The 16,955-nt window shown below is 43.4% G+C and overlaps 1 protein-coding gene across 1 annotated transcript; it reads left to right on the plus strand.

Annotated features, from left to right (window-relative positions):
• The first annotated feature begins 3,458 nt into the window (after positions 1-3,458).
• LOC311134976 (carnitine O-palmitoyltransferase 1, liver isoform-like) lies at positions 3,459-16,372 on the plus strand. Its single transcript, XM_084168765.1, has 19 exons — positions 3,459-3,639; positions 6,377-6,536; positions 6,785-6,924; positions 7,080-7,251; positions 7,413-7,514; positions 9,018-9,155; positions 9,304-9,381; positions 9,483-9,590; positions 11,108-11,192; positions 11,399-11,594; positions 11,685-11,870; positions 12,346-12,451; positions 13,116-13,232; positions 13,383-13,547; positions 13,668-13,802; positions 14,888-15,040; positions 15,204-15,317; positions 15,492-15,584; positions 15,713-16,372. Exons 2-19 carry the CDS (start codon positions 6,396-6,398, stop codon positions 15,797-15,799), a joined length of 2,316 nt encoding a protein of 771 aa, XP_084024891.1. The 5' UTR covers positions 3,459-3,639; positions 6,377-6,395; the 3' UTR covers positions 15,800-16,372.
• Positions 16,373-16,955: the final 583 nt, after the last annotated feature.

Below are 16,955 nucleotides of genomic sequence, written 5' to 3' on the forward strand. Positions count from 1 at the left end.
TCTCGTCGGAGTGTGCCAGAGCGCAGAATAACTGATGAATTTACGAACGTTCAACACCCGTTGAATATGACTGGTGTCAGTAAAAATCTAATTAAATTGTTCCCAACAGCACAGTTACAGTCACTAACAATCTAGATAACATGAAAATAGCCTAACCAGCTCTGCTAGGGCGAATAAAATGGTCAGAATGAGGTGTTCTCTCATTTGTGTCTGGAAGTAGCTAGCAAGCTAGCCAACGTTAGCCAGTTAGCTTGGGTGCTTGACTGCCGTTGTAAGGTCAATGCTCGGATCAACCCTACTCCTCGGCCAGAGCATCCAGTTGGCGTTATGAAAGCTCAGAAAGCAAAATGCTCTGAATTTACGAACAGGCAATCTGACAACCCTCTGAATTTACCAATGACACTGAGCGCACTCTGACACATTGTAGGCAATTTACGAACGCACCCTTAGTAAATAATCTTGTCTCCTCAGTATGATGAGTCTTCTCAGACAGTATGTGACAGTTGTGCTGCTGTGGATCAGCAGGTGGTTGAAGTATGCTTTAGAGAGGGTGTGGCGAACGCCCTTCTCTGTGCCACACACCTGGCTGACATCACCAGGCGACTCAGGTGAAGGACTGTATGACAGGGTGTCAGAGGAGTGGCAGACCAATGAGGCATATCATACCTATCACCATGGAGATGGAAGCTAGTCATGGTTACAGTCCAGACCAGCACATATGCCTTCTACGGAGGTTAACAGCTACTGTATGTCATAACATCATCCCTGCATTGCCTTCAGAAATGATACACCTCACTTCTCCATTATGTAGAGTGTCCCATCAGACATTTTGCAGCATTTTTCCATAGTTTGGCATAATGACAAAGCTAACCTTCCATCTGTGTTTTTTTGTTCTTCCATCTGTGTGTATAAGGTAAACCTGGGTCGTCTGTCGGACTGTAATGAGTACTTCAAAGCCCTGTCCCAGTCCAGTATGAGAGAGATCTCAGAGAGACTGATTCTCCTGGACCACATTCCCTTCTCAGTCTTCCACTCCCTCCTAGAATTCTGCTTCTGGAATGACTTCAGCATTCCCCAGGAGGAGCTGGGAGAACACATCCAATTGGGTCTTATTCCTCATATATCATACCTTATTTTCCACTCATGGAAATTCATCTGGCCCAGGCTGGCAGATCACACATAGCACCAGCAATTTATTGTTTGTAATGTTTATAATGTTGCAATGCTCTCTCTCTGTGTCTGGCTCTGGAGGTGGGCAGCTACCTGCAAGCTTGTCGAAAGTAACAGTAAGCAAAATCAGGTAAATTGATAAAGCACACTTTCTTTAACCTCAATGTCAGCTTGTTTGGACATCACATTGTGGTTTCTAGCTGTATAGATTCTGTATTTTGGATGTTTTCAGTGTATTTTGAACACTTTCAGACAATGCGATTAATCACAATAACAAAAAAATGTGTGTACTAAAATTACAAAAAGTGAACTTGAGTTAACTGACTCTGTCCAACCATAGGTGTGTGTGTGTGTGTGTGTGTGTGCTCTGCTGCAGGTTTGTTGTCTCCTTTCTGCCTCTGACTGACTTTCAGTTAACCATGTTCCTGTCCCATGACCTCCCTCTGGCCACCAGCCTGGGCCCCTGTCTCTATGTCCTGAGGAACATCCAGAGGACTGGAGAAAAGCTGCTTCTACAGTATGACCCCAGGCGAGGTAAAACAGTCTTGTCTCAATCCAGGTAGTGAGTGGAGTTGTTCCTTTCAACCTTACATGTTGGTCAATTGCAGGCTGCAGTCTAATGAATAACAGCCTTGGACCCCCTAACATACAGACACACACATGCACACACGTTCGTACGTGCACACATACTCCTGTTTTCTCTCTCTTTCCCAGACTTGTGGGCTGAGCTGCTCCCTACCCAAACCAAAGCCACTGTTGACCTTCCCAGCCTCTACTTCCTTGGCACCACCGACCGGCTGTTTGTGATTGGAGGAAATAACTCTGAGAATGTGGTGGCATCAGTCTGGGCAGTGGGGGCAGGTGAGACCACCACCTGAGTGTTCTCTTGAATGATATGAAGTTGCGTTTAATGCCATAGGCCTATCTAATCCTCCCGTATCTGGTCCTAGGTGGAAGGGGCTGAGAAGATGGCGTTAGCTGGACAGGGGACAGTGCTGGGTGACCAGGTGTACATGCCAGGTATAGAACACAACACTGCTGAAACGCTGGATCTTCACTCCCTCTCTCTCACTGTCTTCCCTCCTCTACCCATCTACACCCGCTATGAAGCCCTACTTCACCTCTCCTTCTGACACAAACTTTCATCAATCAATCTGATTTGCCTTGGCTTGCTCTGTTTGGGGTTCAGGCCCAGATTTTAGTTGAGCGCATCTGGAAAAACGCAGACTCATCGTCAAGGTGGATCTTTGCTACATGAGGACAGTACCATTCTGTGTCAGCAACAATAAGCCTTGCCATGCTTTCGCTCTGCCTTTAATGACAACTTGAACTAAAGTACTCTGAAGGAGAAAACTCACCAGACGATTGTCGGTACAGTAGGAAGTCATTTGTTTGCCATTCGTTCGCTTGCTGACGGTGCGTTGTGTAATATCATATATATAAAAATAATTTTATCCTGTTTCTACATTGGTTCTACATCGGTTTGTACTCGATTTGCAATTTACGTCCGGCACTCTGTTCAGAGGTGCTACGTACTCTCGGCCGGCAGACACTCGACAATACTACCGATCTGTCTGTGCCTTAAATCTCTACCCAGAGGAGGATGGGCTCCCAACCTCTTTTTTTTTCCTTTTAAAGAATTCCTATGGAGTTTGTCTTTCCAACCTTTGCCTTTGTTTACTCTTTTGGGGGGTTTACTTACTAATAAGCAATTTGTGACAAACGTATTTGTGAAATAGGTTAATAGGTTAAAGAAGAATAAAACGTATTTGAAACATAAAGCCATTGATCTTAACTAATCCCAGGACACTTGGTTGACTGACTAAAGCTTAAAGCCTGTCAGACCATGAGAAAAACAGGGAGTGAGGTGTCCACAGGTGTAGTGACACAAAAACGGAACATGGTGGGTTATTACATAACACAGCCACCATAGACACACTGTTTACAGAGAGAGAGAGAGAGAGAGAGAGAGAGAGAGAGAGATTAAACTTGCCTCAAAACATACCTTATAACTATGAATGATTAATTAACCATTTGTCACTGGTTGCCATGACTGAAAGTGAATATATACGTAAATAGATTGATGAATAAACATCAAGTATTTATAGGTGTACTCTGTAGGGGTTTGAACGCTATGTAGTCAGCAGCCACGTGAGGTTACAGTCTAGCTCTAGATGGTGTCCAGTTACAGATAGAAAAGTCTAGAAGGGGGGGTTGGGGGGGGGGGGGGGGGGGGGCATAGGGGACGTACGGAGAGAGAGAAAGAGAGAGAGGGAGGAAGGGAGAAAGCATAGGGGATAGCATTGCTCTCAGTACCTGAGGAAAGACACTTCAAGGGCATAGGAGTCACTCACAGAACACAGAGAGAGGTTCAGCCCTGGTCCAGAGGAATTCCACTGAGAGAAACCACAGTCACTGCCTTCTTCTGTTTCACTTCAGCAAGCTTGAATTGAATCCATTTGCAAAAAGGTATGGAATTACTGAATGTTTGGTTTTTAGATTGCTATAATGTATAATTTCTTAGGCTACTGTAGCTGTCCATGACTCTGAGACACTAAAGTATGTAATACTGTAGCCTAGTATAGTTAGGTACCATATGGATTTGTTGCTGGTGCTGGGTATAGTGCTCTCACTGTCCATGCACCTGATAGCTATGGAAACCATTTCTGATGTTTGACAAACAAAAGCAAGCCAAAAGTGAGTTATTCTGTAGGCCCCTTTGTGCCACACAATATTTGTGTGTAATAGGCTAGACAAATGTTTATCATAGGAAATCTGCATCATCACAATTCATTTGCTAAAGTAAATGTTAGCTGAAGGGAATGAATCGTGTCATTCTTCAGTGTTTATATTGTTAAAAACTAAATTTGCCTAAATCTAAACTTTTAGGTGACCGGACACATAATATAAAGCTATACTGGAAAAATATCAATTTGGCACTGATGGCACTGTATTGTGTATTATGCCACTGATCTAGCCTATTTATTATAATATTTTGAATGAATTCACCTTGTAAAATGTTTCATTATGTGGTCTGTGGTGTAGTAGACCTCACATGCTCTTCCTAGTCTGCAGTGTTTATATTTTTAAACCAGTCCTACGTCTGAGAGCATGCCAGTAGCCTAGACTATAATTGGTGTTTCAACTTTGCTCCACTTGGCTGCTGGCCCGTCATATGACATGGAAAAAGAAATTCAAGCAAACTTTTCAGTCAACCGGGCCACAACATAAACAGACTTATGACCTCCACATACAGTTTCAAAATATTTAACAAATCCCTAAAATTACAAGAGGCCTGCCTGGGGCAATTTATTTGTCATTGTTTACATGAGCCTATGAAAATAAAAATTCTCTCCAGGGCCGGATTACCGAATGGGCACGCAGGGTATGTGCCGCGGGGCCCCTGAGATGGCATATGAACACCTCATGAGCAATGGCAAAATATGTAAAATTCCATGAAATTAGCTTTCAAACTGAAGGAAAATATATATATATACAGTTGAAGTCGGAAGTTTACATACACTTAGGTTGGAGTCATTTAAACTCGTTTTTCAAACACTCCACAAATGTCTTGTTAACAAACTATAGTTTTGGCAAGTCGGTTAGGACATCTACTTTGTGCATGACACAAGTCATTTTTCCAACAATTGTTTACAGACAGATTATTTCACTTATAATTCACTGTATCACAATTCCAGTGGGTCAGAAGTTTACATACACTAAGTTGACTGTGCCTTTAAACAGCTTGGAAAATTCCAGAAAATGATGTCATGGCTTTAGAAGCTTCTGACATCATTTGAGTCAATTGGAGGTGTACCTGTGGATATGTTTCAAGGCCTACCTTCAAACTCAGTACGTCTTTGCTTGACATCATGGGAAAATCAAAAGAAATCAGCCAAGACCTCAGAAAAAAAGTTGTAGACTTCCACAAGTCTGGTTCATCCTTGGGAGCAATTTCCAAATGCCTGAAGGTACCACGTTCATCTGTATAAACAATAGTACGCAAGTATAAACACCATGGGACCACGCAGCCGTCATACCGCTCAGGAAGGAGACGTGTTCTGTCTCCTAGAGATGAACGTACTTTGGTGCGGAAAGTGCAAATCAACCCCAGAACAACAGCAAAGGACCTTGTGAAGATGCTGGAGGAAACATGTACAAAACTATTTATATCTACAGTAAAACGAGTCCTATATCGACATAACCTGAAAGGCCGCTCAGCAAGTAAGAAGCCACTGCTCCAAAACCACCATAGAAAAGCCAGACTACGGTTTGCAACTGCACATGGAGACTTGGAGAAATGTCCTCTGGTCTGATGAAACAAAAATATAACTGTTTGGCCATAATGACCATCGTTATGTTTGGAGGAAAAAGGGGATACCTTGCAAGCCGAAGAACACCATCCCAACCGTGAAACACGGGGGTGGCAGCATCATGCTGTGGGGGTGCTTTGCTGCAGGAGGGACTGGTGCACTTCACAAAATAGATGGCATCCTGAGGAAGGAAAATTATGTGGATATATTGAAGTTGTGGCAAAATGACTTAAGGACAACAAAGTCAAGGTATTGAAGTGACCATCACAAAGCCCTGACCTCAATCCTATAGCAAATCTGTGGGCAGAACTGAAAAGGCGTGTGCGAGCAAGGAGGCCTACAATCCTGACTCAGTTACACCAGCTCTGTCAGGAGGAATGGGCCAAAATTCACCCAAATTATTGTGGGACGCTTGTGGAAGGCTACCCGAAACGTTTGCCCCAAGTTAAACAATGTAAAGGCAATGCTACCAAATACTAATTGTGTGTATGTAAACTTCTGACCCACTGGGAATGTGATGAAATAAATAAAAGCTTAAAGAAATCATTGTCTTTACTATTATTCTTAAAATAAAGTGGTGATCCTAACTGACCTAAGACAGGGAATTTTTACTAGGATTAAATGTCAGGAATTGTGAAAAACTGAGTTTAAATGTATTTGGCTAAGGTTTATGTAAACTTCCGACCTCAACTGTATATACAAATTGGTGGTGGGGGGTCCCAAGGAGGCAGTGCAGCCCAGTTTCTCTCAGCTGAAATTGATTAAGGGTTGACTTCATTCCCACCTAAAGTTGGTTTGGTTTGATAATTGCGCAATAGCAAACATTTTAAAATACCTTCACGTGTGTAAACAGTTGAAGTTCAATGCCTCTGTCTATCTCTCTCTCTTAACAGAGTCTTCAACGTCACCGGGATGGCGGAGGCACATCAGGCGGTTGGCTTCCAGTTCACCGTCACCCCAGACGGCATCGACCTCCACCTGAGCCGTGAGGTACTCAAACACATCTACCTGTCGGGAGTGACGTCATGGAGAAAGCGTGCCATAAGATTTAAGGTTTGTTTTCCAACGATTAAGTAGCCCTACGGTCATTACCAAACCTGGACCTGATAGCTTGTTTGGTTTTTGTTGCAGTCCAGCACTAAAACAACTGATTGAAGCTATTATTGTTACCTTGATTAAATCAGGTGTGTGAAGCCTAGTGCTTGGCTGGGATAAATGCTTGCACATCCAGGAATAGCCTTGTTGGTCTGTTTGTAGTCTAACTATCTAAATGAACATTGAATTATATTATTTTATTTCAGAATGGGATATTGACAGGGGTCTACCCTGCCAGTCCATCCAGTTGGCTGATCGCGGTGATAGCCATCATGAGCACCATGTATGCCAGGATAGACCCATCACTGGGAATGATAGACACCATCAAGAGGACCCTGCCTGTCAGGTCAGTGAGCAAATAACACAATGATGAACAGGCTTTGGGGAAGAGCGATGCATATTTTTTCTGATAAAGTATGTAACTGTGGTTATCTGTTGAAATAATTTTCTTTTGAAGGACAATAAACATTTAGATTGTTTGATGTTCTCTCCTCTCTCCAGTGGCTACATGACAGTGCAGACCCAGACAGTGCTGAGTGCCATCCTGTTTGCCACGGGGCTGTGGCTCTCCCTCATCCTCATGCTGAGGTACATTCTCAAGGCCCTTCTCTCCTACCACACCTGGATCTTTGAGTCCCACGGCAAAATGAGCTTCTGCACCAAACTCTGGCTGGTAAGTCTGTCAAATGTCTCTATTTCAAAATAAACATGACCAAAAGAGCAGCTCACTCATAGCTCAGAATCAAGACAATATATTTTCTGAGCTCTTATTCTCATCCATGAGTATTTGATTATTCTGACAATTAACCCAGTCATTGTGTTGTTTGTCCTCAGAGTCTGGTGAAGATGTTCTCTGGGCGCAGACCTCTCCTCTACAGCTTCCAGGCCTCCCTACCCAGACTACCTGTGCCTAGCGTGGACGACACCATAACCAGGGTGAGAAAGGTGGTTATGTGTCTCATATGCTTGGATGAAATACAATATGAAACTGATCACATTTGTTTAGGAGAGTGATAGACCAGGACCAGTGTAGAACCATGTATGTACAGTTGAAGTTTACATACACCTTAGCCAAATACATTTAAACTCAGTTTTTCAAAATTCCTGACATTTAGGTCAGTTAGGATCACCACTTTATTTTAAGAATGTGAAATGTCAGAATAATAGTAGAGAGAATTATTTATTTCAGCTTTTATTTCTTTCATCACATTCCCAGTGGGTCAGAAGTTTACAAAATGTCCTTAAGCCATTTTGCCACAACTTTGGAAGTATGCTTGGGGTCACTGTCCATTTGGAAGACCATTTGCGACCAAGCTTTAACTTCCTGACTGATGTCTTGAGATGTTGCTTCAATATATCCACATAATTTCCCTTCCTCATGATGCCATCTATTTTGTGAAGTGCACCAGTCCCTCCTGCAGCAAAGCACCCCCACAGCATGATGCTGCCACCCCCGTGCTTCACGGTTGGGAGGGTGGTCTTCGGCTTGCAAGCAACCCCCTTTTTCCTCCAAACATAACGATGCTCATTATGGCCAAGCAGTTCTATTTCTGTTTCATCAGACCAGAGGACATTTCTCCAAAAAGTACGATCTTTGTCCCCATGTGCAGTTGCAAACCGTAGTCTGGCTTTTTATGGTGGTTTTGGAGCAGTGGCTTCTTCCTTGCTGAGCGGCCTTTCAGGTTATGTCGATATAGGACTCGTTTTACTGTGGATATAGATACTTTTGTACCTGTTTCCTCCAGCATCTTCACAAGGTCCTTTGCTGTTGTTCTGGGATTGATTTGCACTTTTTGCACCAAACTACATTCATCTCTAGGATACAGAGCGCGTCTCCTTCCTGAGCGGTATGACGGCTGCGTGGTCCCATGGTGTTTATACTTGCGTACTATTGTTTGTACAGATGAACGTGGTACCTTCAGGCGTTTGGAAATTGCTCCCAACGATGAACCAGACTTGTGGAGGTCTACAATTTTTTTTCTGAGGTCTTGGCTGATTTCTTTTGATTTTCCCATGATGTCAAGCAAAGAGGCACTGCGTTTACAAAATACATCCACAGGTAGACCTCCAATTGACTCAAATTATGTCAATTAGCCTATCAGAAGCTTCTAAAGCCATGACATCATTTTCTGGAATTTTCCAAGCTGTTTAAAGGCACAGTTAACTTAGTGTATGTAAACGGCTGACCCACTGGAATTGTGATACAGTAAATTATAAGTGAAATAATCTGTCTGTAAACAATTGTTGGAAAAATGACTTGTGTCATGCACAAAGTAGATGTCCTAACCGACTTGCCAAAACTATAGTTTGTTAACAAGAAATTTGTGGAGTGGTTGAAAAACGAGTTTTAATGACTCCAACCTAAGTGTATGTAAACTTCCGACATCAACTGTACACTACATATCAGTATTATATCATATAATCTCTGTGACCTTGCAGTACCTGGAATCAGTGCGCCCCCTGCTAGATGATGAGCAGTACAACCAGATGGAGGTGGTGGCCAATGACTTCAAGAAGGACCAGGCACCCAAACTCCAGAAATACCTCATTCTCAAATCCTGGTGGGCTACTAACTACGTACGTATTCCGAAGTGTGATGTCAGGTTACATGAAATGATAATGTCGTAACTTTATTTATTAAGCTGTTTTGGTGAGTGCTCAAAGTGCTCTTTAAAACAAAGTAATAGTAGTTGAACAAATGATTGTAATAGATTATGTTTTACAGGTGAGTGATTGGTGGGAGGAGTACATCTACCTGAGAGGCAGGAGTCCCATCATGGTCAACAGTAACTTCTACACCATGGTAAGACATGTCTATATGTGTACTCATACAGGTTAACATGGCATTGCTTGAGATGTATCCAGTAACCTTTACCTAATGATGTATTTGATGATCTGCTTTAGGATCTGCTGTACGTGATTCCCACACACAGACAGGCAGCTCGAGCAGGGAATGTGGTTCACGCGATGCTGCAGTACCGACGCAAACTAGAGAGAGGAGAACATGCACCGGTAACGAGTACCCCTCTCTCTGTCTCTCTCACCCCCCTTCTCTCCCTCTCTGTACCCCTGAGAGTATTGAGGTCCCTCCCCCATTTCCCCTTTGACCCTCGGCCCTCTCTCTACCCCCTAAATAGCCCAGGTCATCTCCCTCTGTTCACCTAAATCATCATCCCACTGCCTTCGACTTGTTTATACTCTAGGGCATTTCCATGTAAAAAGCCCCATGAACACTAACATTTGAAGATCATAGGAGCACATCAAATTTGGTGTCAAATGAAAGCTAACAGTATACATTTTTTTTAAATGAAGGCACATATACATTTTCTAACTATTTTCCCTCCTGAAAATTAGGAATAAGCAAATGCTTAGATTTTTGGTCAAACAGATGGAAAAGAGGTCCTAGAAAACTTCTAGCAGAAAAATTATTACGGTATTAGAAATACATAATAACACAATAACTAATATCAACATTATATTTAGTTTTGCAGAAATTATTTGCCTTCTGTAAGTTTAATAGATATTGTATTTCTGTGACCAAAAACCCACATATCTTTGAGATAAAAAAAATTAAATAAAACTCCCTTATGAGGAGGGAGGATAAAGAACGTTCACAGAAGTAAAAAGTAAAGGTAGACCTACCAATTAGTTATAGTGTTTTTACTGATAACAATTTGGTTGATGATTTATTAAGTGATTAAAACGTGTCGTGAAATGGACCCATTATTTTATCTTACCATCATTCTGTTACTGGCTGTTATTCCACTCCACTTACTGGAGTTCAAGGGGTCATATCATAGCTGACACCCCATTCTTTCTGCAAAGATCTTTTAATCTTAACTCGGAGTAGATATTTAAGAGTTTTTGGAAAACATGGTCACCTAATAAACTGAGGAAGATTTCACAGTCATTCTGTTACCAAACTTCACATCTGTACTGTTCTTCGCGTAAATGTGTTTTTGTAAAATCTTCTGTGGAAATTGTTAAAGGCCCAGTGTAGTCAAAAACTAGATTTCCCAGTGTTTGATATATATATTTCCACACTGTATGGTTGGAATAATACTGTGAAATTGTGAAAATTATGATAATGCCCTTTTAGTGTAAGAGCTGTTTGAAAAGACCACCTAAAAGTTCAGCCTGTTTTGGTGGGATGCCATTAACACCTAGTTTTCAGTTTTCCCCTCCCCACTCAGACCACTCCCAGACAGTCCTAGCGAAATTCTTGCTTGAGAAATTGCTCTTTGCTAAGAAGCCATTTTTGTTAATTTTTGACCATTTTAATTAAAAACAATCACAGTAAGGTTCTTAATTGTTACCCAGAAATGATTTGATATTGAGATAAAAATGGCTGCATTGAACTTTTAAATGTAGTCCTTGTGCATAGATTTGTATGGTTTGTTTATCTTTGCAGTCAATGGTTTTTGTTTGGCATACTTTTAAAGGGTCTCACCATTATTCTGTTGCCGTGGAGTTGCCCTCTACTAAAGTAACCCCTCTCTCTTTTCTCTCCTCTCACTCTCTCTCTCTAGTTGAGGGCTCTGGGGGTGGTGCCCATGTGTTCCTATCAGATGGAGAGGATGTTCAACACCACACGTATCCCTGGCATAGAGACAGGTGCGTACACTGCTGCCTTCTGGGGGCATAACACTATCAGACTATCGCTGGGTAGTTGCATGAATCAATATGAACATGAGTTTGTGTCAGACGCATCTTCCAACCATCTTAGACAAAAGCTATCATTCAAGAGGAGTGTCATGTGCATCCCCCCACCCCCTTATAATTTTCTATGTCCTCTCCCCCTCTCCTACTCCTTGGTCCAGACTTTGTTCAGCACCTGAGTGACCGGAAGCACCTGGTGGTGTACCATAAGGGGCGCTTCTTTAAGGTGTGGCTGTACTACGGGGGACGTCACCTCTGGCCCTCGGAGCTGGAGACTCAGTTCCAGAGGATCCTCAACGACACCACAGAGCCACAGCCTGGGGAACTCAAACTGGCTGCCCTCACAGCCGGCAACAGGTATTCACACATATAGACATGAAAGCGCAACCTCCCCCCTTCCTCACACACACATCAGAAATAAAAAGGCCACCTCTTATCTTCTCCCAGAGTTCCTTGGGCGCGGGCTCGTCTGAAGTACTTCAGCCAGGGTGTTAACAAAGCCTCTCTGGAGGCCATCGAGACATCAGCCTTCTTCCTCACCCTTGACGACGAGGCGCACGGTTACGACCCTGACAAGCTGAGATCATTGGACCTGTACGCCAAGTCCCTGCTGCACGGGAAGTGCTATGACAGGTGAGACAAACGGGAAGTGCTATGACAGGTGAGACAAACGGGAAGTGCTATGACAGGTGAGACAAACGGGAAGTGCTATGACAGGTGAGACAAACGGGAAGTGCTATGACAGGTGAGACAAACGGGAAGTGCTATGACAGGTGAGACAAACGGGAAGTGCTATTATTTTATTTTATTTTATTTTTTTAGTCATTTAGCAGACGCTCTTATCCAAAGCGACTTACAGTTAGTGAGTGCATACATTTTTTATTTTCTTTCATACTGACAGGTGAGACAAACGGAAAGTGCTATGACAGGTGAAACAAACGGGAAGTGCTATGACAGGTGAGACAGGACAGGAAAGAAGGAAGAAAATATGTGTTGTAAAGTAGGCCTATTTCAGTGAGGATAGTTTAGTGCTATATTGCTGTTCTGTGCACTGCCTTTATGATGAGTGTGTTTCAGTGTTTAACCTGATATGCCTTCTCTCTCTCAGGTGGTTTGACAAATCCTTCACCCTGATCGCTTATAAGAACGGTAAACTGGGGGTCAATGCAGAACACGCGTGGGCAGACGCTCCCATTGTAGGACACATGTGGGAGGTAACAATATTATTGATGGTCAGGGCCGGCTCTAGCCTTTTGGGGGCCCTAAGGCGATTTGGTTGGGGGGCCCCCACCTCGTGGCAAAAAATGTTGTGGCCCCCCTATTGACGGCGAAGAGAAAAATTTACGATGTATACCTAATTTCCTGCAATTCTACCATTTTCCATGTGGTGTAGAGATATTTTTGAAATTTTAAAGCTAATTTCCAAAACTTCTACACATTTTGCCATGACTATGTCATATTAATATGATATCTGAGTGAGAATGACTAAAAAATCTATGTGGGCCCCATGGAGGTCAGGGCCCCTGGGCACGTGCCCTGCGTCGTGCCCGGTCGGTATTCGGCCATGATTACTACAAGCTGGCTAGACTAACTACCAATCAAAAAATGTACATGGCTAATTGTCAGCTAATTGCACCTGGTGTATTCTACTATTCTTACTCTCAACAGTAAGTTGAGACCCTGACTGAGTTTTTGGGGTCGGGGGCCCTCTAGTGGCCGGTGGCTCTAAGCGGCCACTTATGTCTGGAGCCGGCCCTATTGATGGTGTATTAATGATGTATTACAAATATTGTTCTTCTAAAACACAATATATGACATGGTGTGATTCATTGGGATGTGTGTTGTGTGAATCTAATGGTTGCTGTGCTCTCTGTGTAGTACGTCCTAGCAACGGACTGCTTCCATCTGGGCTACACAGAGGAGGGGCACTGCAAAGGAGACATCAGCAAGGGCCTGCCTCCCCCCGCCAAACTACAATGGGACATTCCATTGGAGGTATGGCTTCTAATGTGTTAGGGATAAGAAGTTGTAGCTTTAGTAAAGAGTAAAAGCTAGTTTAGTGTTGTGTTCAGTAGACCAGTCAGTAGTTTCTACAGGCTGTCCTGTGTCTTGTCTGACCCTTTCTGGTCTCTCCTCCTCCCTCAGTGCCAGGAGGTCATCGAGGATTCCTACATGGTTGCAAAGGAGATAGCTGATGACGTGGACTTCCATTGCTGTCTGTTTGATGAGTTTGGGAAAGGCCTGATCAAGAACAGTAGGACCAGTCCTGATGCCTTCATACAGCTAGCACTGCAGCTGGCTCAATTCAGGGTGTGTGTGTGTGTGTGTGTGTGTGTGTGTGTGTGTGTGTGTGTCATGAATAGACAACAGATGAACAATATCATATCTCTAGCAATGAAACTGAATGTATTTGTTGTCTATGTGTTGTAGGATAAGGGGGAGTTCTGTCTGACGTATGAGGCCTCGATGACCCGGATGTTCCGTGAGGGTAGGACAGAGACGGTTCGCTCCTGCACCATAGAATCCACAGCTTTCGTCAGAGCCATGGAGGACAAGAACACTAAGGTGAGGACACACACCTTAAACACACACCTCTCTTACTGTGTGCCTTTGTTAATAATTTCAGAGGCAATATAGAATGCACTAATGACAGCCCAAGAGCAGTAACAGTCACCTTCCACATACATGTTATACATGCTAGATCTAGACCAGACGTTTACATTTTAGTCATTTAGCAGACGCTCTTATCCAGAGCGACTTACAGTTAAGTGAGTGCATACATTTTCATGTCTCCCGAGTGGCGCAGTGGTCTAAGGCTGTGCCACTAGAGATCCTGGTTCGAATCCAGGCTCTGTTGTAGCCGGCCGCGACCGGGAGACCCATGGGGCGGCGCACAATTGGCCCAGCGTCGTCCAGGGTAGGGGAGGGAATGGCCGGCAGGTTTGTGGGTTCGATTCCCACAGGGGGCCAGTATAAAATATATATATATATATAATGTATGCACTCACTAACTGTAAGTCGCTCTGGATAAGAGCGTCTGCTAAATGACTAAAATGTAAATGTAATACTGGCACCCCGTGGGAAACGAACCCACAAACCTGGCGTTGCAAACGTCATGCTCTACCAACTGAGCTACATCCCTGCCGGCCATTCCCTCCCCTACCCTGGACGACGCTCTACCAACTGAGCTACAGGGGACTCAACAGATACGTTTGACTGTATCTGATGTTAAACACAGTAGGTCAGTAGCCTTGTCCATGGGAGTTACTGATAGAGAGTGACATGATGTAACTCTGCCAGTGAGGCTCAGGTCATTCTGACTCTGAGAAATAGGTGACCAGGACCCAAATGTCTGTTTCTGGACTCTGAACTTGTACCTGGCTAGCCAGAGGAGGGTGGCCTGGAGAGCTACTGGCTATGCACTTTTTGCTTTTGTTCCAGCCCTGCACTAACATACCTTATTCAGCTATTCAAGGTGCTGATGAACAGTTGATTAGTACAATCATGTGTGTCTGAGTAGGGCTGGAGCAAAACCCTGCACACCCAGTAGCTCTCCAGGTGGAGGTTGGCCACCACTGCACTATCTGTTGTGTTTTTTAGCTGGATCTAGGTTTTGATTGAATATCCTCTGTTGTTGTCTCTGTGAGCAGAGTGCCCAGAGGTTGGACCTCTTCCGGAAGGCTGCAGACAAACACCAGAACATGTATCGTCTGGCCATGACAGGCTCTGGCATCGACAGACACCTCTTCTGTCTCTACATCATGTCCAAGTACCTCAGCATCGACTCACCATTCCTCAAACAGGTCAGCTCGCTTCTCTCAGTGTGTGTGTAGTCAACGCCATTATATGTGTTAAATTATACTTTGGAGGCCAAGTGACATAATATCAGAGATTTATGCTTACTCATCTCCTCAAGTGACCCCATCCCTCTCTCTCCTCCCCTTCTCTCGCTCCCCCTCTGTGTAGGTGTTGTCAGAGCCCTGGAGGTTGTCCACTAGTCAGACTCCTCAACAGCAGCTCAACATGGTCGACATCAACAAGTTCCCCAGATACGTGGGGGCAGGAGGGGGGTTTGGCCCTGTGAGTCTACTGCACGCACACAAACACACACACAAAGAAATTAGCTGGGACCAGATTTTCAAGTCCTACTGCCATTGTGTCCTTCTCTGTTACTTCGTCTATGTCTGCTTCTTACTTCTATGAAGTAGTCAGAGTTAGGGGTGAGTGGTACTGATGTCTCTCCTGCGCCCCCAGGTGGCTGATGACGGCTATGGCGTCTCTTACATCATTGTAGGAGAGAACCTCATCACATTCCACATCTCCAGCAAGTTCTCCAGCCCTGAGACAGTGAGACCATTGTGTAACACTACACAAACCTAATGAACCATAGAGTATATAGCACTCACATACTAACTTAATGGCAATCTAGCTGGATCTGTATCAGGTCAAACAACTGTCTGTCTCTTTCTCTGTAGGACTCGTACCGCTTTGGACAGAACATTCGACAGGCCATGCTGGACATTCGTGCGCTATTCGACCAAAAAGACAAGAAAGAGATGTGATAAGTAGACAGACTGGAAGGTCTTTATAGACTTCCTACCACATTTTCATGCTCTGTGACTTTACATTATTTCCCAAACGGCGGGTCACGACTAGTCTCTTCTGGGTAACGGCTTTAGACTGGGTCAAGTTATAGATCTTTTGGATATTTACTCAGATAGCAGGAGGGAATTGTTTTGCAGAAATACATATTTAATAAAGCATTTTGACTTTATTTCGCACTATCTCTTCTATAAAATGGCAGTGAATTTCTAACATAGTATTGAACCGATTCTGGCAAGAGCAATGAAGCACAAAATGCCTTGGTGGCCTTAAAGAACATTGAGTCATATGATTTAGATTGTATTAAAATGATATAGTGATGTAGCTTTTTAAGGATAGGCAGCGCATCTGTTTAGTTCAGAGGCAGCTGTATTTGCTTCTGATTGTAATATGTGTATATGTGTACACCTGTAAATACCACTGTTTTGAGTATTTAAGTGTTGTAATATATAAGGTAGTATATCTGAATCTGTTATATCTGAATCATATTTATGTGTTTAGAGTATATTATAATAAAGGATATGTTGATTGTTTGTTTTACCTCTTCTTTGGACTTGAGGACACAGATAAAAATGAATACTCTCATACCTGAGCTGTGTGGCCAACTACACCACATACATTTCCAGTTGCCATGTATAGCAAAGGAATTACATTCTGGTGTACAAATTGGTTAGTTACTACATGGCATAATGACAACTTAATGTTGCTGTGTGTAGATGGCTACTTCCTACTTTAAGAAACAATAGGAGAGAACAAACGCAGTCCTTCAGTGTAAGAGAAGATCCAGTTTTATTTCAGTTTGAAAGCAGAGTGCCATACAACCCTTTATGGTACCAGACATTAGAGAAGGCCTTATATCAGATGACTGTAGAGTACTAAGGGCTAGATTCAATCAGATTGACATCTGCATAGCGGTTGTTTTGGCGGTGTCGGAGGTGGAACTGCATAGAGCTGTCAAATCCAGAAGCGTCTTGTGTTACCTTATTGCGGACACTGCCATCGGATACACTGAAACCACACCGACTATAATGCAACACGCCATGTAAGAAGTTCAAACACTCAAATCAGACTGATAGTATATAAATCCCCCATCCAAATGAACATGAAAACATGCAT

The sequence above is a fragment of the Coregonus lavaretus genome (genome assembly GCF_964263955.1).
Source record: "Coregonus lavaretus genome assembly, chromosome: 9".
NCBI lineage: Eukaryota > Metazoa > Chordata > Actinopteri > Salmoniformes > Salmonidae > Coregonus > Coregonus lavaretus.